At 38.4% G+C, this 26,725-nt stretch overlaps 1 protein-coding gene across 1 annotated transcript in view; it reads right to left on the bottom strand.

The window, feature by feature from the left end:
- The window catches only part of LRP1B (LDL receptor related protein 1B), a 761,744-nt gene that overhangs the window by 460,699 nt on the left and 274,320 nt on the right, over positions 1-26,725 (bottom strand). Inside the window, exon 3 of the mRNA XM_064451033.1 lies at positions 9,180-9,317. Coding sequence (XP_064307103.1) covers positions 9,180-9,317 — 138 coding nt within the window. The remainder of the gene's footprint in view (positions 1-9,179; positions 9,318-26,725) is intronic.

Below are 26,725 nucleotides of genomic sequence, written 5' to 3'. Positions count from 1 at the left end.
TATTTCCAAACAGAGAGCACTGAGTTAAAACAGGTCTGCTTTACTAGCCCTCATATAACGGAGTATACTGAACCTTTTTATTGACTGGTCTCTGTATTTTCCCAGTTTTTATTCTTACTTGATAGCTTCCAGTGATTCTTCTTACTTGCCATTTATTGTCCGTGCATTCCCATGGTACTACATCTTTTTCTTTTCTTTCTCCCACAACTTTTAACTCTTTCCATGTCATCTCACAGTATTTTAATCTGTTCATTTCACAGATAACTCAAATTATAGGCATTAATCCTGTGACTTAAAGACTAAGTTATGCTTTCTTGACACAGATTTTTGTGGAGAAAAGACGACTGAAATCTTCCTGAGAGGATATAATGAATTCTAGAAATCAGTTTCTGTATGCTCTGTGCATGTTCTTGCTTCTGAGTGGAAGACCAAGAGTTATTTCTCAAAGTGTCAAAGTGAACTTCTTCACACCGCTGAATATTATCAATCTCACTTAAGACTGCTGGTGACATTCGTGACTTGTTTATCATAGTCTAAGAAATGATGGTAACTTTTAATTTTTAAACTATATTACACAATTTGAAAATGACTTAGACTTTTTGATCATGCAGTTTTACGAGCTTAAAATTGCAAAATGCAAGAAGTGGGAGGCGGTAAGAAATTAACGTCCTGTCTAGAAGAAAAATTTATGAGTTCTCTTTTTTTCAGTTATAAATTGTACTGTGTGAAAAAGAAGAATAGAGAGCATGCTGTATATACACGGCCAGGCAGGTGGATGTTGTGGAGAGGCATATGTATTCCAGGTGGCACTACACCTACCCCAGCTCCCAGAATTTACCTACTTTAGTTAAAAATACACAATAATTGTTGAGAGGGGAACAAGTGAGAAACCCAAATTGACTCTCTGCCATAGAATTACAATGAACACTCCTGGAGCTTCAAGTATTTGCTCTAATAAACGTTTAACTGTTTACTCCACAGAGAAGAGGGCCACCAGGAGCAAAAGCACCCCCCACACAGAACATGTTGTAGCTTGCTCGTTTGTTTATTCACCTTGGGAAGATAAGGAGCGGGAAGACAAATCCCTCCAGGCAGGGAGTGAAAGAACTTGAAACTGAGTCTCATAATTTAGCTTGGCTGAGGACTCCCGGGGCAGCAAACTGACAACTGCACTTCTGACAAATTATGTGATGCTAGCCCCGGAATTTGCTCTTTTCTTTCTTCTTTTCTGTCTTCAATTTCATACCATCCTGTAAATTTAGGTCAACTTCATGAATAGCTTTAGGACGACCAAAACCATGTTTTTCAGCATATGTGCCCTTCACTTAATTTTCTTCCTCACTTCAAAACCAGGTTGCCCAATTCTTTTAAAACTCTATTGATATGAGCAATGAATATGCAAATAATGTCACTCGCAGAAGAGGTCATGGAAAGCAAACAATCACGTCCTATTGACAGACAAGTGCCTCATGCATTTTTCCTCATCAGATGTAATTTTACTATTTTAAAATGAATTAATGTAAGAAATATTAATTTAATTCCTACCCTATAGGTCTAAATTTAAAAGTTCCTGTATAGTCTGAAAAGGGAAAAAATGCTCAAAATGGAACTGAAAAAAGCATTAGTCCTTCTAAAAACGATTTCAGTAAATCTAAGCTATCCCCCACCCCCTGAATATTGGTGACAATAGCTGAAGATAAACCTTGTGCTATCATTCTCCCTCTGTCTCAAGGTTACTAGCGTTTCGTAAGCATTTGGTGTCCGGCCCTAGTCTCTCCTCACTGAAAAGCTGCCTCCAACACCTATATATTGAAAATACAGGTAAGATATACTCTGCGATGTGAACTAATGGGAGCCAGGCAGCAGCTACAAGTCCTGCTTATGGGGTGAGTTTATGAATGTCAGGTTTTTTGCCACATGGATATAATCAGAACTCCTGGCACAGAGAACATGCCCAGAACATTTATCTTAATTTCTTCCCTAAGAAAATTCCTTAAAGAGTTTTATTAGCGATAACAGGAAAAAATAATCAAGTAACTATACACAGTAATCAACAGAAAGATAATAAAAGTTGTTGAATAACACTGAAAAAGGGAAGCCCATAGTAAGAGCTTCGATGTTTGTTTTCTTTCCTCAGTAGAGGGCAGCCTCAAAACAGTAACAGCAAGTAACAACAACAGCAGGCAACAATAAATACCATTTAACCTAAATCCTTGAAAGTAGAACAAAGCTTTCTCAGATCATTCCATTGCATCCGCCTACGACACAGACTGTAGCTGTTTCATCAGGTTTGTGTACCCCTGAACATGAGCCATTTAACTACCACCACGACTAACCGGTCCTCTTAACTACCGTGATCTTGTTTAAAATATGACATATTAACATCTACTACGCTTTGTGCGTTTTATTACGCAACAGGATCATAGAAAAACTAAAATATTGGAGTTATGTTTTTACTCCTCTCTCTCATAAGGAAGATTAAAAAGAACTCCATGGCGTAACCATTCAGCACTGCATTTCCTATTGGTAACATGGTTTTCATGACCTTGAAGAAAGTATATGTAGTTAAAACATGTGTGTTAAACAGGAAAACTAATCAGTATTTGTATTCAGGGAGGCCATAACTGACCAACACTTGATTTTTCCAGTAAGGAACAGTATCCAACATTTTGTGCCTGGAATATTAATACTGCAACTTGAAATGGAAATATTGACTGGGAGCAGACAAGACATACATTGCTCCCTCATTGGACAGGATCACAAGACTCTATACAAGCTATGTATGACAGAATGATCTGTTACCATATATTACTATCATATACGGTCAAATAGTTGAATTCAACACTTATTTTGCCACACAGACAATGCTGATACCTTAACAGTGGTGTTTCTTTGTGTATTCTGGGCTAAAAAAAACTCCTTAGCAACAGCCCAGAAAAGGTGGGATGAAATCACATCACTCCAATGTCTTCCACTGCTTTCTGCCCCTGCCAGCCACCTTCAATTTGCTTTGCTGCAATAGGATTTTGTGATAGAAAGTTATTAAATCACCAAGCCCACGACTTCTTTGTCTTGACAGCAGAATAGACTAAATGACCTTGGCTAATTTCAATGAGGCACATCATGCTCTATTAAGGTAAAAAGATGGGAAGGAGAGTAATATACAAGAAATTGGATATTTGGATGGTGGAATGAGACAGAGATCCAATAAAAGCAAAAAATAGCAAAATAAGCCTTCGCCCAGACAAATGTAGTTATTTACTAGCAGTTCTGTTCCAAAGCAAAAATACCTACAATAGTCTTATTTTAGTGTCTATACTTTTTTCTCTTTTCTGTCTTATAACCACAAGTAAAAAGCTTGATGGAGAACGTATCAGGCAATAATTTTCAGTGTTACCTGATGGTTTCAGCAGCCCCACTGGTACGTCAGGAGAACTGTGACAACTCTTGCGGGTTCAAGGTTTCACTAACCTGTTGTGACACTTTGTACATCGCAGTCTTAAAGGATGACTGATTTAAATAAAGCTTGTCACAATAAACCAAATGAGTTTACAGGATTTCTTTTGCAGGTGTGCACTACTTCCAGAAACAGCCTCATGTCAAAAAAGGTGGGAACATTTATAATCCTACACTATTTTAGTTTTCCTTTGTTACTGCGTTACACGACTGTGTTACAAGGACTAGGATGTAAATGCAGCTCCGTAACTTTCACTTTTATAATTTTGCCTTTCTTGAAAGGCCTGGAGTTTCCATATAATTCTGAAATTTATATTTTCCCCTCTGGTAAACACTACTTAAAATTTCCCAGTGTTCCATCTGCAGAAGTGCCAGAACAAAAACATGATTCAGTAATAGCAGCATTTATCTTCATCTTATGATAACAATTCATTCAAAAAGCCTGAACAGAAAAATAATACTCTGATTATCGGCTGCTACAAACATAACAACTATTCGGCCAAATCTTCTGTATGTGTGTTTGCCTTTATATGTTTTACTGAGTAGAGATTATGGCTCAGATCATGGTTCACAAAGATCCAAATAACCTGAAGACGTGGCAAGTTTCTATGAGTTCTGTTAAGTTCAGTAAAACTTTCAGTCTTAATTTAAAAAATTAAATTTAATTTTAAAAAAGTATAAATAAACTCTGTGATCTCTCCTAGATTTTTTTTCAGTCTTAATTAACCTAAAAATATTTTGGGTTACATGTAGTTAATATATCAAACAAAAATTTAAGGTCACATCCATAAGATACTTAGTTTTCTGAAGGGAATGCACATTGTCCTGTACACCCAGACTTCTCGTCGGCGGTGCTAGGAAGGCAGACAGGTAGACATGCAGGCAATTACCTCATGTACAGTGACTCGCCAAATAGCATGGGACTTTAATGGATGTTGCAGTCTTGCTATTATGATTAATTTCAATATGAGATGGTATAAACAATCTGAATAATCAGTATTTCAGATGGGAAAAGATACAGTCACATTTTTCATGCAACTCTGACCTCAGTGGGGAGCTGCTGTGATTGAGAGCCAGGAAGAGCAATGTCCTGAGCTCCCCTGAGCCCCGGTCCAGCGCCTCCTGCATGTCGCAGAGACGGGATTCTGGCCAGATACTACTGATGGTAGTGGTGACCGGAATGAGAGAAAGTGTCCTCAGAAGCCTGCTCGCTCCTTTGCACTTCAGGGGTTTAGTGTGGGTACAGACTGCCAGGGAATCCCTACAGCATTCCTGCGTTCCCCTTCCCAGAGCACTGCGTTTCTATATCCTCAAACCGAAGTACGGAACATAATCCATGTCAACACTGTGACAGAAGACTATTTAATGAGATCCCAATGTACTCTATCATTAATGTGCCCACTGGAGAAGAGTACATGCAGACTATTAATGCTGTTATTATTTTGTTTTGTCAGCTAGGATGGATAAACTTGCTGCAGTATTCCCTCTGCATAATACAACACGGCCCATAGAAATGCAACAGACATTGCAGTATACTGCAAAGTATACTTCAACTTTAAAGCCAGAGCATCAGCGTGTAATTAGTGCCTTCGCTGGGCTCCTGCCTGGGCCTCTTTTAATTCCGTGTCTGTTTTGCTTCTCAGTAATTGTTCCAAAAATGTTCAATTTTATGATAAATTGACATAAGCCAAAGATATGCAGAGTATTTGCACTAGCAATTTTTTTCAGTATTCTTTTAGTATTTTCTGGCTGGAATACCCTGAATTTTATCATAACTATTCCTGCAGCTATTAATAAAAACTTATTCCTTGAGTTAGTTAAGTGAAAAAGGACATTTCTATATTCTGTAAAAGTTCTAGTTTTCTGTAGCTCTAACTCAGAGACAGAACTAAAACTAACTTTGGCATATCCACTTCAATTTTTTGCCATGTATATATATAAAGTACAGATTTATAAAAGAGTGCAGATCGCCTCTGCAGCCCTATAAAAAAGCTTTTCTAAGATTCATGGGAATGTGATTGTAATTCTTTAGAAATTATCTTGAGGATATATCTAATCCTTTACCTACTCAAGGCCAGGTTACTCTATCTATTCCGTGATGGGTATTTGCCTAAGCTGTTCCTAAAACCTTAGGGGGGAAAAAAAAAAAAAAAAAAAAAAAGGAGGTATTTTAACCTTCAAAAGACTGCAAAATCAGAGACTGGAGCAAGCTGTAGCCACATGACACCTCCTTTAACTGACCACAGGCAGTTCCAGTCCCACACTGGCAATGCCCCCGGCAAGCTTATTGGGGCTCACCGATACGGGGCTGGGATGAACTGCGGGAAGGAAAGACTTAGAGCTAAATAGTTCAGCCTGGAATAATTCGGCGAGTCCCCTGTGGCAGAAGACTTCTCAGCTCATCGCATGGCTGAGCTTTAAAAGTGGCTGAAAATCCAACTGAAACAAAGACCTGGCTCTCAAAATAAACCTGAAGAACTGCGTTACAGAAAGAAGCTTAATTGTCCAGGGCAGCTCCACATCAGTCTTCTGCCAAAACTACTCAAGGTTGCGTATAGTTTGGGCATTGGTAAATTTTATCTGAGCCTTATCAAGCGTCCAAAGAGCCTACAGGCACCAACTGCCCCATTCAGCAGGACTGGGCTGTGGTGCAATCATCTGATGAATCTCAGAAAGCTGACCAGCCTCAGCCCCAGCCTACGTTTTATAGGACGGGCCAGTATATACCCTGACCCCCTGCTTATTCAGCCTCTCTAAGGCATTTTTAAATCAAAAAAATAGCAAAGAATCCAAAATTATCAAATACAGATGTCTTATCACTATTATATGCTGTGAGTTTCAGTTTCAGTGAACTACGCACCCCCTCTCCTCTGAAGGACATTGAAACACATAATGTGAAACAACCATACATAATAAAACATTTTTTATTTCATATTGCCACAACCCCTCTTGAATTTATGCATTACATTCACCAGCAAAAATGCATATGTGGCTGAAATAAAAGATGATGAGACAGGAATGTCATTGTATTTACTACTATTTCCTTGAAATTTCACATATATTACCATTTCACTCTGCAGATATGATCGTATTTTTACTTGCCAGGAAAAGGTGCAGGACTGAATATACCTCTCAAAGATCATAATATAAAGAATTAACATAAGAATGTTAAATTTAGAGAAAGAAATTAGAATAGTTCCAGTTACTGAATGCTTACACTCCATTAGTTCTTAAGCATTATTAGAAGCTTTCACCCCTGTGGGGTTGTGACCTGTACGCTGAAATGGTCTTTGCCATGGTCACAACCCCCTCCTTCACATCATAACTTATTTTCCTAGCGCACACACCATGACTTATTTACACAGCACTGTCAGTGCTGGGAGCAATAGATTATTTCAACATAGTCGGCTCTGTGACCAACTGAGTTGTTTGCAATTAAATATTTAAAACTGCAATTATCTTCTTGATGATTTAAAAATTTCATACGAACAATGTTAATTAAAGAGGAACATAGTTAGAATGCCATTTCTGTGACTAGTAACAGGAAAAAGCTAGCTATTTGGATCGGTTTCTGAAGCAGCCTTGCAGCTTTTGGCCACACAGATGCTCTAAACACAGGACTTGGATATTCAGAACTCAGAAAGTACTGCAACAGAATGACTCAGCGTTCACCCATGCATTGTTCTGATGTATAGATATACAGAGAGAATAATTACAGCTATACTGCATTGATACCAAATATCTAATACACAGGAACGTATGCTAATGACACATTAGTTGCCGTTGTTAGTATCAAACTACAGGATCATGATGTACAGTTATTGTTTTCTATATTCTTTGGCTTTGCTGACAGAAATATGTCCACTAATAATTTCAACAACTGCCTCTAAGAAGCAAGTTGGAAGATGTAATTGCTACAAAAATCAATATTAACGAGTTGTTAACCATTTACTAGATGAGGTACTGGGAGACAGCTTCAAATTCTTAATTGAAATATAAAAGAACTTCATTATCTATGTAGTCTGTGTGGTTTAGACCAAAGGTTTGTTTAGTATATTTTACTAAATTATACGGTAATTTATTGGAGCAGACATTAATTTTAGCATTGGGAAATTTTCATATTCATATATGATAATAAAAAAAGGAGTGGGAATCAACATGAACCTTACAAGGTGTATTTGCGCATAAATTAAAAGGGCATGAATAAAGATGAGGTATTTTATGTGCTATCACCTTCCAAAGTACAGGCTACATGTACAAAATGCTACCTATGAAAACCAAACATATTTCATTTAAACTAACGTAGTATTTTATTTTTATTTATTTTTTCTGATTCCATTAATCTCGTAATTTAAAGAGTTAAAATACAATAAAAATACAAAAGTTATAGTACAATAATTATTCAGCACTGCAAATTTTCAATCCTCTGCCATTTAATCCAGAGCTATTTATCCAAATATATGAATTACTGAGGAATACACATTTAAACAGTGCTTCATGGACCAATTCTGTTCTCTGAAACACACTCATCTGTGAATTCAGAAGCTTCAGTATGTGCCAAGCACTGCTTTGACCAGTTTGATTTTTGGGGGGTTTTGGATGCTGGGACCAAAATCAATACGCTGACACAAACTTGTGCAATGCTTATTGACCAAGGACTATATAAAAGGAAAGCATTCATGAAAAGAAATTATTCCTATCACTGTGAATAAGAATTGTCATATATTTTATGACAGCCTGTACCCTCACCTGGTCATATAAAAATAACTACTTGCAGTTTTGTGAAGTCAGCAGTATTACATTGATTAATTCCAGCTGGCATTTCTTCCCCTCCCCCCCATACGGCTCACTTCTGGTGCGGGCTTAGATTTTACCATGACAGCTCCGGAAATCTGTCCACACGAACTTTTATATTCTAATTTAACTTTCCGAACTATGCCATTAATTGCATGTTTTACTGTATATTGTCACATTGGATTGTAGCAGAAGTCCCAGGTCCTGTTCCTGAGTTTCTGGTTTTGAAGATGAGATCTGTTGAGGATCATCAACAGCCATTTGCCTAGCAGTAAAGTCTACTGCCTGAGAATAACTGACATGTTAATGACTCGTGGTATCCAAGATTTGGGCTTAATACGGCAGCCTTATAACTATCCCCAAGGCAGACCTTAATAAGTCTTCCGAGTAGTAAAGCTGAGATATTAAAAAGTTGACCTCCATCAATACCTCCTTAAGATTTCTCATTGCCAGAATTTGGTACCTACGCTCTTAAACAGTAGATTGTCAGAATAAAATATCCCCCCAAAAGCAAGTCCTCAATGCAAAATAAAGCTCATAGCAAATCTGATGCATTCTTCAGTGCCTTTCTTTGGCTTTTTTGTGGAAACAAAAGTTATAAGGAAAAAAAATATTCTGGCAAATGGTGTGCTGCCCAACCTTCGCTCCCTAAGAAAGGGCTTCCCCACCCTTCTTTTGGTATAACCATTTCCATCATACAAGGTTAGTAATCATTAAAGAAAAAGCCTGAAAAGCTGTATGTGCTTTTTACATGTATTCGCTTCACACAACAAAGTATTTGTAAAATGACCTTGAAACATGCATTAAAATGTGCCTCTACCAATCCACTTCTGTTTTATATGTATTCCCAAGAAGAAGAAAGTTCTGGTTCTCAAAAAGAAAATATAGCAGAAGACTTAAAGCATTTTTTCCTTAGCAAATTTACTTACCCCGGCAATGTACTCCTTCGTCATACCCATCAGAACAGTCATAAACACCATTGCAGAGCTGGGACAAGTGAATGCATTTGTTCGTACCGATGCAGCTAACATAATTCGCGGTGCACTTGGCATCTGCTTCCTCAGGACCTAAAAAATATACAGAAAATTTCTTATACATATTTTTATATCTACAACAAGGCAAAGAAAGTTCTATATTACGTTTCCATTTTAAAGCTAAGGGCAATGCTCCATGTACTGTTCCATTTTGCAGATTTTTAGTGCATTATCTTGCTGTTTTTAGGAGATTTAAAATCATAAAGAAATTATCAATGCAATTAAAAAGAAATCAATGGGTCATAGAATATTATTTCTCAAAATACAGGTGTTTTACAGATGTTAAAACTAAGTTTTGCAAACATTACAAGTATAATAAGATTTTCAATTGCCTTCTGAACGTCATATCGTATCAAGAGTCACATCAAGAGTCATAGGAACTCGTATTGACATTCACTGTTGTGCTGTACAGATAATTGTAGATATTTATGAAATTACATATAAATGTTCAACATTTATGGCTGCATCACATCAGAGAAACCGTTCCTCCAGCTTGGGGTCTGCCTCTGAAACTGCATAGTGCAGGACAGAGGGGAGAGGATAAGGATGCTGGGATTGCTCCCTTAGGGATACCATCCCGGCTGAAACCACCCTGTGTCCCCTCATCTCTGAATTGTTAAATACAGGGATTTTTGAGGAAGTTCAGGAACTTTCCAGGATTTCTTTTGTTTATCTCTTAGAGATGGTTCTGACTGACAAAAAAACCCACAAACGTAATTTCACATGATGAAGACTTTACGATTTTTAAACCACTGCAAAGAGCATTTAGAAGTCTGAAGGGTTTAGCCCACTTCAAGAATGAATCATAATTCGCACACAGTATACAATTAGCTACAGAGAGACTGAAGGTGTGGAGATTTTTCAGGAAATAACATCGAGCTCCTTGATTGCTTGTGTTGGAGCCTTGGGTCTGAGCTAAACTCTGACAACTTCTAACAGTCCTCAAGGGAAATATACCCTAGGATGCACTGTGCTCAAGTGCAATATGCTTTCACCTTCTTTGAGGCACTAACTCCAAGACGAAGGACAGAAATCACAGGCAGTAGCTGAAAACTCCCTTGTAAGTGGGAAAATCTCGGCTTTCGCATATCTGGTCTCTTGAAGTCAGCAGGAGAAAGCAAAGGAGAGCTCTGGGGGGAATCTATGATTTCTATAACAGACAGCTCTTAGCACAGCCCATTAAATAAAAATCCTAACTTAAAAAACTTGTCCCCCTTAGAAAACTTCAATTAAAAATTCCCACTGCCATGCTACATGTCAGGAAGCTGTCCACCATTTAGAGTAGGCACAACAAATAGCAATTTTCAGTGCTTTACAATGCTTTTGACTATATTCTTTCACACAACTCCCACCGGCACAGGGCAGGTGCTCCTCTTCCCCAAGCAGAGCAAACGTCCCTAAAACACACACGTGGGCTGTGCAGGAGGGCAAGATGTACAGCATCCTGCTTCCTCCTCTGACCTTCCCAGCTTCACACCTTGCACTGATGGCGCGTCACCAGTTACATCCTTGATGTATCACTGACCAGCAGAAACAGAGCACACTGGTACTGGGGGTAAAAAGGAAATGTATATGGGGATGAAGGTACTCCGTCTCGAGCAATTTGTGTGCATCCAGCATGAAAAAAACCCTATATTTTTTATTATGACCACATGCTACATACAGTTTTTCAAGAAAACTGCATTCCTAAGCTACATATAAGGGGTCAAAATACCTTTTGAACTCAAAGAAATGAAACTATTCTCACTGTGCTCTAGGTTAAATAAGTGCTTAGCAAATGTAGAGGTATTAAAACACTTCACAAAGAATGTATTTTTCCTATATTTCCCAGCAAAATATAGGAGGAAATTAACAACAAGAAGTCAAGAGATGATTAAAACTTATCCTAGTTGTCAGGCCTTGAAGACCGCAGTAAAAAGACTCAGAGAGGTGTGACCTCCTGGTACTGGCAGAGACCCCTGCACCCTCCAAGAAAATGAGATGTGGGGGCAATGCGGCTCCACACCTTTCCCGGGTGGCACAGCCTCAGGGAGGGGGACTGGGGTTTTGGGGGGCATTTTACTCTTTCTTCTTTTGTTAACTGGAGGTAGGACACTTCACCCATGAAGCATCCCATGCACACATGCATGCAAAACTCAATACAGTACCTACAACCTCTGCAGTGCCCAGCATTCCTCCAGGACTGGTTTCACTCTGCAGAGCATTCAAAGAACGTTAAAAAAGCAGCTTAGGATAGCCAAGCGCTCAATGTCAGGTAGGTCATATAAAACTGAAAGGTGTAATTTGATTCCACCCAACATTTAACAAAACCAAATTAATTTCCTGATTTGCCATTTATAGTTTGCTTATTCCTTGCATTAGAGCAACTGTGAATAGAGTGTGAGGGTTAAAAAAGATCTTCCTTTCTAAAATAGGGAACATTCACTAAAAACACTTAGATCTGTGAAGCATGTAAACCATGGTACTTGCGTTACTTACATACAAACCCCAAGATTGCTAGAGGGCTTTAGGCCTTCATCTGAGATCGCTGACCAAAAATATATAAGCATAAATATTCATCTTTTAAATTTAATGAGTGAAAAGAATGAATCTCTTAATTAACATTTAAAATATCAGTAGGACTAGTCTAATATGCTCCTGTCTAAAGATTTTGGGATTTCATTTTGATTTGATGCTTCTTGCTTGTAAAATACAAGGTTCCTTCAGGAGACAAATATACTGCAATTTCAGATACATTATTTATCTTGAAATCAGTAGTAGGGGGGCTTCCCAAATTAGGCTTTTCAGAGGCGAAACAATATATGGGGGGGAAACAGAAATTAACTCCAAGAAGTATTACTCACAATGTTTTGTTTTCAAGAGAAATTTTGTGCACCACTTGTGAAAACAAAAAAGTTAGTATTAGAAGTGATTAACTTATGCATGCAATTAAGACAAAGTCATATGCACTTTATGTTTCGTTACCAGCATGATGCTATGGAAGGCAACTTGACTTAGAACTGAAGATGAACGTCAGTCCAAAAAAGCCCTATTTTAGAGGAGACTTGTGACCTAATTTCTCTGCAAAATGGCTCTAAAAGGTAACAGGTCCCAATCAAAGCAGCATGTCCCAGGGCCTCCCTGCCCACCATTCCGACCACCTTCATTGAATCAAAAACCCAACAAAGCTGAATGTTGCGGTGCCTTTGAAGCAGCACATGCTTTTCCCACTGAATCTCACCCAGCTGCTGCACTTTCTGAAATGTCTAATGCAAATAAAGATGAGTAGCTTTTTATCTTGTTTACTCCTCTTCCCTCTTCCTTTAACAGACAGCCACTTCTGGCAGTCTTATCAAGTGAACTTTGGGAAAAGGAATTTAAAAGTGTTCCTCTTCAAAATAATCTCAGTGTATTTTACATCAGTGCAAGAATGCTGAGAATATAAAAGACGGATGGTGTCTTTTCTTCCCTTCACAAGACACAATAATTCCTAGCCTTGCCAGTTAGTGGAAGAATAGTCAAAAGTACTGGCTGTAATTATGGTAATACACCATCTCGATGTTTCAAACACTCGTACCGGGACACTGCTTGGAGGGCGAAGAGAATGGAAGTAGCTTTGCTCATGTAATGCTGTGCAGCTCAAGAGACTCTGGCTCAGGAAGCCGAATATTTAACTGCCTCCTCGGTGTAACTGTCTCTTAACAACTGGCTAATGAGAAATGGTAAAAAGGTGAGCTGCAGAAAGCTGAGCCAGAGCCACCAGGGATCCCCCCGGGACTGTCAGCCGGGGCCATCCCACCCCAACTGGCGGGTGGCTGGGGCAGCCCCAGCCTGGCGTTCTGGGCACCATCACAGGGACAAGCCACTATGTCCACTCACGGGTGGGGTCAAGGTAAGGCCTGGTGAGGGTACCAAGGTTAGACGCAGCCCTGGGACGGCCAGGCGGGGCCAAGTGGACTGATTACTGCTCCCTTCCCCAAATCCTCCACAAGGCAGGCTGTGCCCAGGGGCAGACAGCCTGAAAGCAGAAGGGCAATGATTCATTTCAGATCCAGATTTCTTTGGCTCTTGAATTGACTGTGACAGCCATTTCTCATTTGGTCACACTGTGTCAAGGCTTGTGAGAAAGCACAGAAGAAAACCGCACCATGTTTTGGCAATACCTGTGCAGTGTAAAACGGATCTAGCTGCACGCCCTTCAATGGAAGTGCCTCTGCTTCAGTGGGGGCTGAGAAGGGGTAAGAGAGTCCTTGTGATATCCTCCAGCAGGATACAATGGGATCAATCACACACAACCTCTGGTTTCCCACTAAAGACCCATCATGAGAAAGTATTAAAGGCCGCTGTCAGAATTGTCAGAAATATTTTACCATGCACTTTTGGCACGGTATCTGTCCTGCGTTTGTGCTTAACCAAAACTGTACCTGTCTTCAGGCCTGCACTATATTAAATTTCTGACCAGAGAATGCAACTGAGAATCTACAAGCTGATTATTTCCACTAGCTTTTCTTATCATAAGTAATATACAAGTGTTTATTAGCAAAAATCATGGATGAACATTATTTCATTATGTATGTTTCCTTCTAGGAACACTCCTCTTAATTTAATGTAAATTAAGGTACAATTTTGTGTGCAAAGTTTACTAAGGAGTTGCAAAGTATGAATAAAAGGTATTTGCAAAGACTGTGGAGACAGACAGACAGACAGCCAGAGACATACTCTGGTGCCCAGCACAAATTCAAGGTCCACAAAAAGTTATTAAATTACAGTAAAACACATGCCCCAGCTTCTTGCAAATTCATTTAGAGGTGCTCATATTTGACAACTGTTGACAATGAAAGGATCAAAGCTGCTACTTCTGAGTTTATTTTTTCACCTTTATCTTGTTAAGCTGTTTTTACTAAGTGTTTTTTCTTTCAGCATTTCAGGTAAGTAGTCAGGGAGTAGCTTGCACTTTGACTTGCTTGCATTTGACTAGGCAGCCAAATGTGGCATATCCTTTTACATCACTGCATCCGATTTACTTTAAGACTAGCAATTTTCTAGCAGCTCTAATCCTGGGCTGTCCTCAACCACAAGAAACAATTATACCAAAGTGTGGGGTGCCTTCAAAATTCCCATTTGTGTTGTGCATCAGGGACTTACAGATCCATCCTGCTCTCCTAAGCATCTTTATGGAGTCAACCTTCTCAGCAGTGAGCAGTTATCCTGAACAAAACCTTACCCCACTGGTTCAATGGCCTTTGAATTCAATTCTGTTTGCACATGTGGGTGGGAAGCCTGGAAAGGTTATTTTGTACCCTTCCAGGTACAAAAGCACCCACACAGCAGTGGATAGAATCTGACCCAAAGACAAAATTGATAATTTTGATGCAAACAACAGAGTACTCAAAAATGACTTTTACTGTTCTGACTGCATTCCTCTAGAGTTTTGGTATAGCAACTACCCAGGTCTTCTCTGTGGTACTGTCGAATGAAGTTGATTAATGCCTGTACTTAAACAAAAAGAGCCCAAAGTTTAAGAACGGACAACCCACAAAATTTTTTTGATCTCTCTGGATAAACAAAGGCTTCAATGAAAATACTCCGCTATGGTACAATACAGTATATGGCTTATCAAATATACATATAAGGTTGTGAGATGGGTTTCTCCCTGTTAACTGGCCTCCATAGCATCGCTGGTACTTCATTTCTACTGTGGACTCAGAGTGCAGTATAGGACATTTAAGATTGCAGAATTGATTAAAGAACTTAATATTTATTCTCTAACATAGCTCTTGGCATCAAGAAACAACCTGCCACATGCAGCCAAAGTAACATAAAATATCGGATATAATATTAAAAGTGTGAGAAGTCATCCTCTCAGATGTTTTTTTAAACTTATTTTTTGTCTAGTTCATCATCAATAACCAGGGATTTTATAAGTGCTTATCTTTTCTAAAACTCAAAATCACAACATCTCAAAGTAATGTTTCTGACCCTGCCAAGACAAGACATACTGTACTAAACGATGTTTAAGGTTTATGGCTAAATTATGGCCATTAGAAAAGGTGCCTTTTCCAGAAAAATTAGAGTTTAATGGGAAGACTATACTTCCATGATTCATTCTTTTCATGTTAAATGTTTGAAAACTTCCAAGAGGTTAAATGCTATGTATTAATTTCTGTAGTCACAGGTTAATGTGTAAAATGTAAACTAAACACACATGCTATCTGATAGTATCAGAATTGCTTAAAAAAGTAATTTTTCACACAGACTAGATGCACACTTCTAATATCAGGAATTTGAAACACTGTGATAAAACTATGGAAATTACCTGAAATCTTTACTCATTGGTACCTTATATATATGCAAAGAAAGGATTTAATATTTAATAAGGATTTATGTATCATAAGTAACGCCTTACTCATCTCTACTTTTATCCATATGCTTTATTCAACATGTGGACTGATAATTAATATAAATTTGAAGTCACCTTCAATTAATTCAGGTATTCAGCTGCCCATGAAAAAATGAGAATAATAAACACTTACGGTAGGATGTGGACAACTGAAAAAGAGAGGACAGCAGGTGAAGTACTGTGCTGTTTACAGCAGAACAATAGCTGTAATCTCTGGCCTCACAGACACAGCATATTGTTTCCAAAATGATATTTCACAAGAACTAATAAAACCAGTGGCAGCCAGTAGGTTTGTGAGCGTGCAAATTAATGTATATACTTATAGTACGGCCTCATAACCTATGACCAAACGTAAGACGTGAGCTAAAAACTGTAGGAAGCAATACTGAAACAACCAGAAACAAAAAAGAAAATGAAGACCTTTGGAAATCAAGAGATGGCTTTGAGTAATCAGTCTGAAAATCAGTCTTCTGTGCTGATTCACAGCCCTCACGCATCTAGCGCCAAGTGTCTCATTTCTTCTCTCCCTTTATAAACAAAAGAATGTGGATACTATGAGCTCTCTATTTACCTCCCTTTTCAAGAACAGCCTTTGGCTCATTGTACTGTGAAGAGGGAGAAGAAATACAGCTATCCAAGGCAAAGTTTTCCAAACCCAGTCAAGGATTTGTGTTGATCTAGGCCTGTGCTTAGAATGTTGCACCTTCAGTAAGTCTGCAGATGACACCGAGCTGGGCGGGAGCATTGATTTGCTTGAGGGCAGGAAGGCTCTGCAGAGGGACCTGGAACGGCTGGATCGAGGGGCCGAGGTCAATTGCATGAAGTTTAACAAGGCCAAGTGCCAGGTCCTGCCCTTGGGTCACACCAACCCCAGGCAACGCTCCAGCCCTGGGGCAGAGGGGCTGGGAAGTGCCTGGCACAGAAGGCCCTGGGGGTGCTGGCTGACAGCCGGCTGGGCATGAGCCAGCAGTGCCCAGGTGGCCAAGGAGGCCACCAGCCCCCAGGCTTGTGTCAGCACTGGTGTGGCCAGCAGGAGCCGGGCAGGGATGGGGCCCCTGTGCTCGGCACTGGTGAGGCCACACCTCGAATGCTGGGCTCAGGTTTGGGCCCCTCGGGACAAGAAGGGCCTGGAGGGGCTGGAGCGTGTCCAGAGAAGGGCAGCGGGGCTGGGGCAGGGTCTGGAGCACAAGTGTGCTGGGGAGCGGCTGAGGGAGCTGGGGGGGTTTAGCCTGGAGAAGAGGGGGCTGAGGGGAGCCCTTCTCGCTCTCTGCAACTGCCTGACAGGAGGCTGTAGTGAGGTGGGTGTTGGTCTCTTCTCCAAAGTAACAAGTGATAGGATGAGAGGAAATGGTCTCAGGCTGCGTCAGGGGAGGTTTAGGTTGGATATTAGGAAAAAATTCTTCACCAAAAGGGTTGTCAGGCATTGGAACAGGCTGCCCAGGGAAATGGTGGAGTCACCATCCCTGGGGGTATTTGAAAGATGTATAGGTGTGGCACTTAGGGGGATGGTATAGTGGTGGATTTGTTAGTACTAGGTTAGCAGTTGGACTTGATGATTTAAAGGTCTTTTCCAACCTAAACGATTCTACGATTCTATGAAATATAATTCAGTGAAAAACATATAATAACAAAAAAAAACCCCATATTGAAACTCAATTCCAAAGAATGGTTTCCAATTTTGTTTTAGTGTAGAAAAAATAGTTCAAAAGGTTATCTATCTGTAATGTTTAAGAAACCTCATAAGGGCACACAAAACTCCAATTTCTATATACCTTTGACAGGCATTAGCACTAGTATTATATACAAATGAACTCACAGGTTATATATAAAAATGAACTCACAGCATATGCATATCAGGTTTGTGATGCTCTACAGTTGCTTGTTTTTCCTCTTTGTCTGTGTTTTTTCCAAAGTACCAGAAAAAACCAAACACCAGACAGTCAAAATCTAATATTATAGAATAACTCTAATGGTTTAAATATTTTTTTTTAGTTTCAAAACATGAACAGTGTTTGCATACTGCCACTATAATGATTCTGTCAGGAGTTCTATTTGAAATGGATCTCTAGCAAACACTTTCCCTTTGGCTATCTTTTTCCTGATCACTGCTTTCTGTGTGTCAGGCACTTGCTCGTCTTCGCTACACAGATGTAAATAATTAATGGAGCCACAGGACTCATCTTTTCTACTGTAATGTAGCTGATAGCCACTGGAGAGAAGTAGAAAAACTATGTTGAAAGTTGCACAAAGGCTGACGAAAAGGAAAAAGAGGTAGAAGAAATCTCTCTAAAACAGCTCAGCTTTGGATCATTATCCAGAAATCCCTCTGGACACATATGGGCCGGGCCAGGCTGGAGTCAGAACAGAGCACTTTGGGTGATCAGGTCAAGAGCAGCCACCAGAATCAGGACCTGAACTAAAAATGGGGTTTGCCTACTGTAAATCTACCAACCAAAGCTGTAAAAGCCATGGAGGTGATTGGACTGAAAATAGTAAAATCAGCTCAAAACAGCAAAATCCACCTAGATTCCTGAATGCAGTTGGACATTTTGCATCCAAAAATTATTCAACTAGAAAATTTGCCCAGCCAAAGGGAGAAAGACCACCCCCTCAGCCAAAACCCATCTAAAAGATAACAGTTCTACAAGAGTGGAGTAATTTTTCACTGAACAGCTCTAAATTTAACCGTTTCTGGATTGAATAGCATGACAACATGATTGCTTTATTGTATTTTTATTTATTTAAAACAAGGTTAAAGGTGGCCCAATGAGTCAATGGCCACAAAGGGACCACCAAACCTTACCTGCCCATCAACTTTTCTGCAGCCTCTCTAGTTATAGAAAGAAAGCAAAGAATAAGCAATGGCAGAGGCAAAGAGAAGGGGAGAGGAAACGAGACTGGAGTCGCCCGGAGTGTTCCAGTATTCACTCCAAAGAGTTCACACAATGTGTCAGAAGATTAATGTAATAAATCAGTTAATAAATATATAGTGCTTAAAGACTGCCACACTGTGTCAGACTGACAATTACTTTAGAAGAGAGGGTAATGCAGATGTGTAACTGTACTTTACAGAGGAACTGAAAAGGACCTAAAGTCCAAAAGAAGAGTATGTTTTAATGTATTTCTTTTTTCGTTGCACTTGCATTTCTTTGCGTGTAAGTGAAAATGTCTCTATTGATATCACAAGCAAGGCTGTATGTTTATAAAATAAGGGAATAGAGTATACGTTGCATATCACACATTTCTAAGACAGATTTTAAAAATCTGGTCTTTACTAAAGTTAAGGTAAATATCTTAAATTTTGCCTACTGCTTAAATCAAAACCTTCTGTTCTCTCACTGCTTCATTAGAAGTTGGCATCTCATCTTTTCTGTACATATTATCTGACTTTCATTGTCCCAGAGCAACAAATATCATTTTTATGGACTCTATAAATACATGCATATGTACATATATATATACACCGCCTTAAAAAGAGCATATATGACCTACTAGTGTATTAATAGAGTAAATCACATTTTCCCATTCCCCATTTTATATTATACTGGAGTTGTGAATATAAATATTGGAAGTGAGTCTCACATAGTTCTTAAACCTTTGATTTTTCTTAACTATTACTGAATTTCACCCATAAACTTTTCATTTGAATTTGTCATAAATGAAAAAATGTAACCATGCAAAATTACGTAGTATGGATGCATTATCTCACACAAAGTATCAAAAAAAGTGCCTCTTTGCAGACAGAAAATACTAATAAAATTATATAGCTGTAGAGAAAAGATGTTGGTGTTTGGAAGCAAGAAGAATGAAGAACCCCCAAGGGGACATATGTATCGTGAACTTTTCTTAAAAATCAAGTCTGTCTTTTGTCTTGCAAAATTCAGTGTGCCAGCAGTGTTTGATTAAAAACAACAGTAAAACAACTCTCAGCATCATAATCATCCATCACAACTGCCCCAAATAATAGTCACACAGCAACGAGTTTTAGTGGTTTTATATACTTGCACAATGACCGCAGCTTCAACTTGTGCAGTAAAACTTACCATACAGACGACAGCGAGAATTTATGTTCTTTGCTACAGTCTCTAAAAATTAAAAAGCTAAAACACAGTTTTAGCTCTTGCATGTAGGAGAGATCAGAATATGAAGGAAGATCCTTATATGTACCTATACATAAGCAAAACCATTGCAAATTTATATTCCCTGGTTATTTTTGGAGAATGGATTCACAAACATTTTTCAAGGAAGACTGTAGGAAGAGGAGAAAAAAAAAGTGCTCTCAGTTTTCAGGAAGCAAAAATAATTAATATTCTTTGTACTTGCAGAGACAGAAAAGCTTTGTTAATGGATATTTTTGGTGATTTACTACAACACACTAAAGCAATACTTTATGATCGATGAAGTAAAAAATGAATATTGTCTCATGTACATGGTCATTCTTCATTAGTCATAAGGAACCTATTTTTAATTTGGAGATTTTTACTTAATTAGTGTCACACATCTCGAGGCTGTCTTGTGTCAACCATTGTAAAGACTTGCTGTCTCTGCGCAATACAGAATGGGCTGCTAATAGAGTCACAGTTTGAGAAAAATTCTAATGAGGTGAACAAAAGAAGTGTTAATTACTTACACAATTATAGTACCTAATACCAGCAACACTGTAACACATCAACACTTATAGATATTTACATATCCAATGTGTATAAATGTCAGTAGAAAAATGTGTGCAGATGTTCTTTATAGAACAATACAGTGATGTAATAGAAGGGCTGAATCTGTGCAGCATACTAGTGCTATTAGACATATTAAAATGTGCTTGACTACATTTACATACATCATCCAACTATATATATTCTATTCTATTGTGTTCCAGCTCAGCTCTTCATTAGACTGCAGAAATTCTATTAAAATAAAGGAATAAAAGGAGTTATTTACTGGATCATATTTGTAACAAGCTCTGGAAATTCTGATGGAAACCATTCTATGGCCCACATCTTACAGACATTTACGTACACGTACACACCCACAACCTCAGAAATGTCTCTGGATTGAGACAGAATTGACTAAGTTTACATTTGCATTAGCGGAACTGGAATTCAAACCCAGAAATAGTTCTCAAGTCCCAAATAATGTGAAATTTCACAGGGGTTGGTGACATTTATAACATAAGACACAGGCATTTTGAAAACAAGAAAGGACTAGAACATACACTGATACCTTAACTTCTTATTTTAAACAGCAAAAAATGAAGTTTCCATCTTGTTTGCAATATGCTGCGACTTTTTAGTAGATGCTGTTACTATCAACATGTATGTTTTATTTATGATTCTGGGGTAGAAATTTACCATTAAAATGCATAACCATGTTCTATAACCACATGAAAACTTAGCTTAAAGGGCCAACATTTTCTACCTATTTGAGCTACTTTTTTTAAAAAAAATATGTTATTAAATCTGCATTACTTATTCATTTTAAAGATTATCTTATATGTTTAATTCAGCTCTACTGCAGTAACTTAGAAATACATCTCATGCATTTTTAAACTGAGCTAGGTAGTTTGCAATCATGAAGTTATTCATTTTTATTTTGTACACAGACATAAATGTAAATTACATCTAATTAAAATAAATTGTGTGACTTGTTTCTTCTTATGCAGTCACACACTGAAATGATGAGAAACTATTTTAATTGTTCTAAGTACAAAATTTAAAACTATAAAAGATTTAATCAGGTTGGTTGGGGTATATGCTATGTCAGAAAGGTAAAAATCACAGGGCTTTGTATTGTACAGACACCAAGGGTCCTACCTGATTTAGTATTGGCCTATCAGTATAACTGACCTAAAATGCCTTTAATTTCAAACAGAAAGTAACAGAAGTTGTACTGTATATCAAAGTAAAGTTTCCATCTCTCACAACATATCCACGTCCTTACTTCCTTGGAAACAAATACAGGTGAATCAAAACTCATGTGGACAGAAAATTAGAACAGCTGGTAAAAAGTCCTGTATTATTTATAGAAAATGTTAAATTAGCACCTCTCAGACTTCTAAAAGGCTTTGCAGTGCGATAGGAACTACGATTCAGAGAGAAAACCAGTTTCATATGTTTCCCAGCTACAAATAAAATAACCCTACCTCCCCATTTTTGTACTCCTAGAATAATTCTAGGCATTATTTAACATGATTCAGCCACGGCTGTATCTTTTTCACATTACAAACCCCAGAGTGCCTTCAGATAACAGCACAGTGAAAGCAGACAAAGAATCCATATTAGACCCAAATGCAGTAAATCTTAGCGAACAAGCCAACACACTCTAGCCTTTTCAAGCCAGATCCTTCCCCATTATTGGACATATACTAATGAAATTCATGGGAAAGTTCCAGCTCATTCAGCTCCATTCCCCTCGAAACAAGATTTTGCTGAACTCAAAGCTGAGCCCCCTCAGCTGTGACTGAATACAAACACCTGGATATATGCTCCTTATCCACCTGCTCAGCAACTCCTGGAGGCTTCCGCTGGCACACAGGCAAGAATGCAAAGAGCTGAAGGGCTCATGGTTTATCCGACATAATGCTTTAAAATATCAGTTTCAGTGTAATTCTGTATAATAAAGTTGTTTGAAAGAAAAATTGGTAGTTCACCACTAAAATAATAGTCCAGCACACTGGGATTTCTAGGAGCCTGTGCCTGGCTTGCAAAAGAATCCTCACCAAGAGAAGGGGACAGAGGCATTAAAGTTTGGTCAGTCTGAAGAAGCAAGAACAATGCCACATGAAATATAGGGGAAAAAAGCGGGCAGTGGGGTGGGGGAATATTATTTGCATGCTGAGTTCTGGTCCCCGAGAAGAGCCACAGAGACTTTTTCTCCCTCATCAGCCAATAACACAGTTTTTCAGAGCAGAACATTTAGACTTTTCATTGCCTATGATATATTTTTAAGCTTTCCACCATGTCCTAGAAGAGCTGAATGCTTCAGAGGACTCAAGAGGAAAGAAAGCCCAGAAGCCCAGGACTCAGGTATAGGCAAAGGGAAGTGACTGGTAAACCCTGAATGCCAATAGCTACTGAACGCTGGAAGACAATAACCCAAAACATGTTCAACTTTTCATCTTTCACCATATCTGGCAGCATCACTTCTAAAAGCAAGAATGCCATGAAACTGAGGAAATGATACAGTTGCAACATGAAAAGTCTGACCAAAACCTGCTGTGCCTAAATGTGAATCACCACAACATGAGTAAGAGCAACTCGTGAAAGTGTCAGGTGCAACTTGCCCAAGGCTTTCCTACCTGTCAAGGCATGCTGTGAGGAGGTATTGTAGAAAGAGACGAAAGTCACTTATTCCCAAGAAGGAGCTTAAATGAGGAAAGAGAAGTAGTTGGGTTTTGTACTTAATCTTGTACTTCATAATGGTCAATGCCCCATCCCCCCTGGAAACCTTCAAGGCCAGGTTGGACGGGGCTCTGAGCAACCTGATCTAGTTGGAGATGTCCCTGCTCCCTGCAGGGGTTTGGACTGGATGGCCTCTAAAGGTCCCTTCCAGCCCAAACGATTCTATGATCTCAATCTTCTTTCTCTTCTCTCCTCAATAAAGTAGTGATGTGAAGCCATGAGATTTGTCACTGGTGACTAGGAAAATCACTTCCTTCAAAGGGAGCTTGAGACAGTGTTTACTAAATAATCAAACCTTTATTGGTACTCATCTAGGTCTAGCAGAGGTGGTGTGTCATGGGAAAGTCTTTAAAAATTATACTCCACAATGAGAATTTTTGTTGTTGTTTTAAATAACAATATATTTAAATGGATCCAAGCCATTATCAAAATCCCAGGTTTACAATCTATTCTGAATGGGAAAAAACCTCAAACTAACTTCTTGCTATGAAATGATGAAATAAAATCTAACCTGTTCCACAGAAATCTGTATGAAATGGTAAAAAATTACAGAGAAAAATGGACAGAGAACATAATTTGTCTTATCATCTGCGCATACTATTTGTAGAAAGGTTTTATGTATTTGTACTAAAGTTTATGGTGATAAACTGATGAGGTAAAATTAGTGTGTTGAAGAGAGAAATGAAGATATGTTTCTATTTTTAACAGTCATAAAAACAGTTTACTGGAAGTATTTCATCTCTTTCACAATAGTAGTGAAGAGATTTCCAGTTAATCACAACAGAGTGTGCTGAGCTGGACTTATGGTAGCTGTTATGACCATTTGCCCCAGTACTGGGCTCTAACTGTCAAGAATCAAGATTTAAAAATATATTCAGGTGAATAGTTGTAATGTTTTCAAACATCAAACCCAAGAAAGTGTCAAAATGGTTTATAAATAAGATGTACATTATATTGGTTTTATATATAATATTCTAAACTTTAGAACATGCTAATCTGTCAAAACAGAAGTGGAGTTTCTGTCTAGAAATTTTTTACCGTCTTGTCCTAATACATTTTCACTCAACAGCTAGAGGAAAATTCAATATAGAAGAAACATTATTTATCAGTGGATCTATATTTAGCAAGCAATCTTAAGTTCTTGTACAGATCTATAAAGAAATATTTTCAGATTTAGACAGGAAATGCATACCGTTGTCCCTGTAATTTCATGGTGATTAAAAAAAAAAAGAGAAAATCCTTTACCAAATGCTGAGTAGAGAAATATTATCCTTCCCATTGATCTACCTGTAGCAATATACACCCAGGCCATTTTGGTATGCATTATTTTTCTGGTATGAACTTGACATTTTCAACTCCAATTCTGTACTGAGCTGTACATCTATGGGTACAGAATCCTGCCCTTCAAGAGAAGTGGTGACACTAATGATGTCAAACTGATTATCTTTCTGTTATATTGAAAAAACCCTACCACCAAAACTTTAAGACATGGTTCCTAAATACTACTAGTTCAGTAATTCCTGCTGAGAATGAGCAGTACCTATAAGATGGACAGGCTTGCTGCAGCTCTGAATAAGTGCTGCAATTTTAGTATCTTTGGAGTAGGGGCATTTGTTGTTCACTTTAAACAAAAAGTGGAAATTTTCCAGGAAAGTGACAGTACACGACAGATACCGTTGGGGTACTGGTGGGTTTTTTTTTTACAGTCTACAATGGTTGACTAAATAATGACAGAAAGTATCTATCTGATAACTATAGAAGATGCATGGGTGAGTTTGAATGCAGTCAGAATTATTCACACTCTTTACAGTCAGATTATAGGAGAAGTAGTTCATTTACTTGAATATAATTTCAAGAAATTCCTTTTGTGGTTACTGAACCTATCTGCTTTGCTTTGGCATTTGGTGAAGCACAAAAGTCACTTTATTCTGATGAAAGCAGCTCAAAAAGAAAAGATCGTAATATTCGTATTTTACCTGAATACATTCCTACGGACTTTTAGGACATATATTTAAAGGATTTCATTTACAGACTGCCGCATTGACAATGTTATCCTATTAATCTCAATAGTTTGCCTTTGTGCTGTATATTTCTGGGTTAGGGCCTAAAAAGTACCATAATTGCGTTCCTTTTCTTAGCACTGCTTAGCTTTCATCCATGTTCAACTCCTATTAACCTTAAAGCAACTTCCACAAGAGCAGGATGTGATTTTAGTTATCACACATTCGTATTTTTTTTTATATTTAGTTTCTTACACATCAATGTCTCTCATTTCCTTGCAAAGTAAAGCAATCAATGGTGTCCACAGATATTTCGCTTTAAAAACATTTTGCAAACATTTAATTTTGTGTCTGTTCACTACCTCCCATACCTTCATGTACTCTGGGTCTAGATCCAAAGCATGTAAGGCATATGGAGTGAAAATAGGTGAAATTTGGACAACTAAATTCAATACTGAGATTGAAAAGTCTGCTAAGCTCGGTGAGTGACATCCATTTTCAATGCGAAGTGGCACTATGTAGAAACACCTGAAATAGCTCACAACAGAGGTGTTTGCATAGCACACTGAACCGCTGTAGTAGAGATGCTAGCTCAGCTGCCACAGACAAACTTTAAATTAATTTAAATTAATTTACCTTGATCATTAACTCCAGCTGGGATCAACCTGGGCTTTCACTGCTGCAACTATACAAATGCTGGTTCTTTTAGCCCCAAGGCAAAGAGAAAACTGAATATTGTTTTTTATTTCCTAGCCAGAGAACTGAATTGCAGGTTAAGAAGGATGGCAGTTGCTAATAGCTCTAAAATTTGTACTGTCTTTTTTGTGCTTTACTGGAAAAAGATGGAGGGAGGTACATTACTGCAGTCTTCTTTCTGAGCGCTGTCGGTTTGCTGCACAAACACTCCGCAGTGGTATGCTGTTTGAACACGCATAATATTTTAGTACAAAGCCTGGAGGGATCCAATGTGGTGCCAAACTACCCTTTTTTGCCTTTTTATTCTTGCGTAAAAAAGAAAAAACATCGGAACCTCTCCCTAGTGAAACCCGCATTTGTTCTTTGACTGAAAACAGAGACCAAAACCAGGGGTGTTTGGCTTACTGACAATTTGTTGCAGTTGACTTGCCCGTTTTGATACCCTTCTAAATCCAAGAAGATCAGTTAAGAAGATCAGTAGCTGGGATGACTTTTTATCCCCATTTTGCTGTTTCAAAAATGATATTTCATTCTTGTGCTATTGAAATTTGTTTCAGTTTTAAAAGAATGTTGGAAACTTCTTTTTTCCTGATCTTTGACCTACACATCTCAATTATAAAGAGTATAAGTAAACAATGGAGTTGGAGGGAAGTATTTTAAATGTAAGTTTTATTCTTGCTTTTTCTCACAGAAGCTTTTTTGCTTTTTCCCATGCTAGAGATGATTAAAAAAGAGAAGCCCACACCATGAAGAACGGTCTTAGCCTCTGGACCTCCTAACTACAACGAATACTTGAAGAGTGATGTTTCCCTTTCTCTCTGCTATTGTCCTGTGGATGCTTTTATGGTGGGGAAAAAAAAATCAATATGCTGTTTGGGGGACGTTTCTCCCGTCTTTTGTTATCTCTGCCTCCTGGTGGTCTTTGTTTTTTGAGTTTTTATTTTTTAAAAAATACCACTTTAAAGTGCTTCT

Source organism: Phalacrocorax carbo, chromosome 5 (genome assembly GCF_963921805.1).
Source record: "Phalacrocorax carbo chromosome 5, bPhaCar2.1, whole genome shotgun sequence".
Classification (NCBI taxonomy): Eukaryota; Metazoa; Chordata; class Aves; order Suliformes; family Phalacrocoracidae; genus Phalacrocorax; species Phalacrocorax carbo.
The sequence above is the reverse complement of the archived record's forward strand: the minus strand, read 5'-3'. Positions and strand labels throughout refer to the sequence as shown.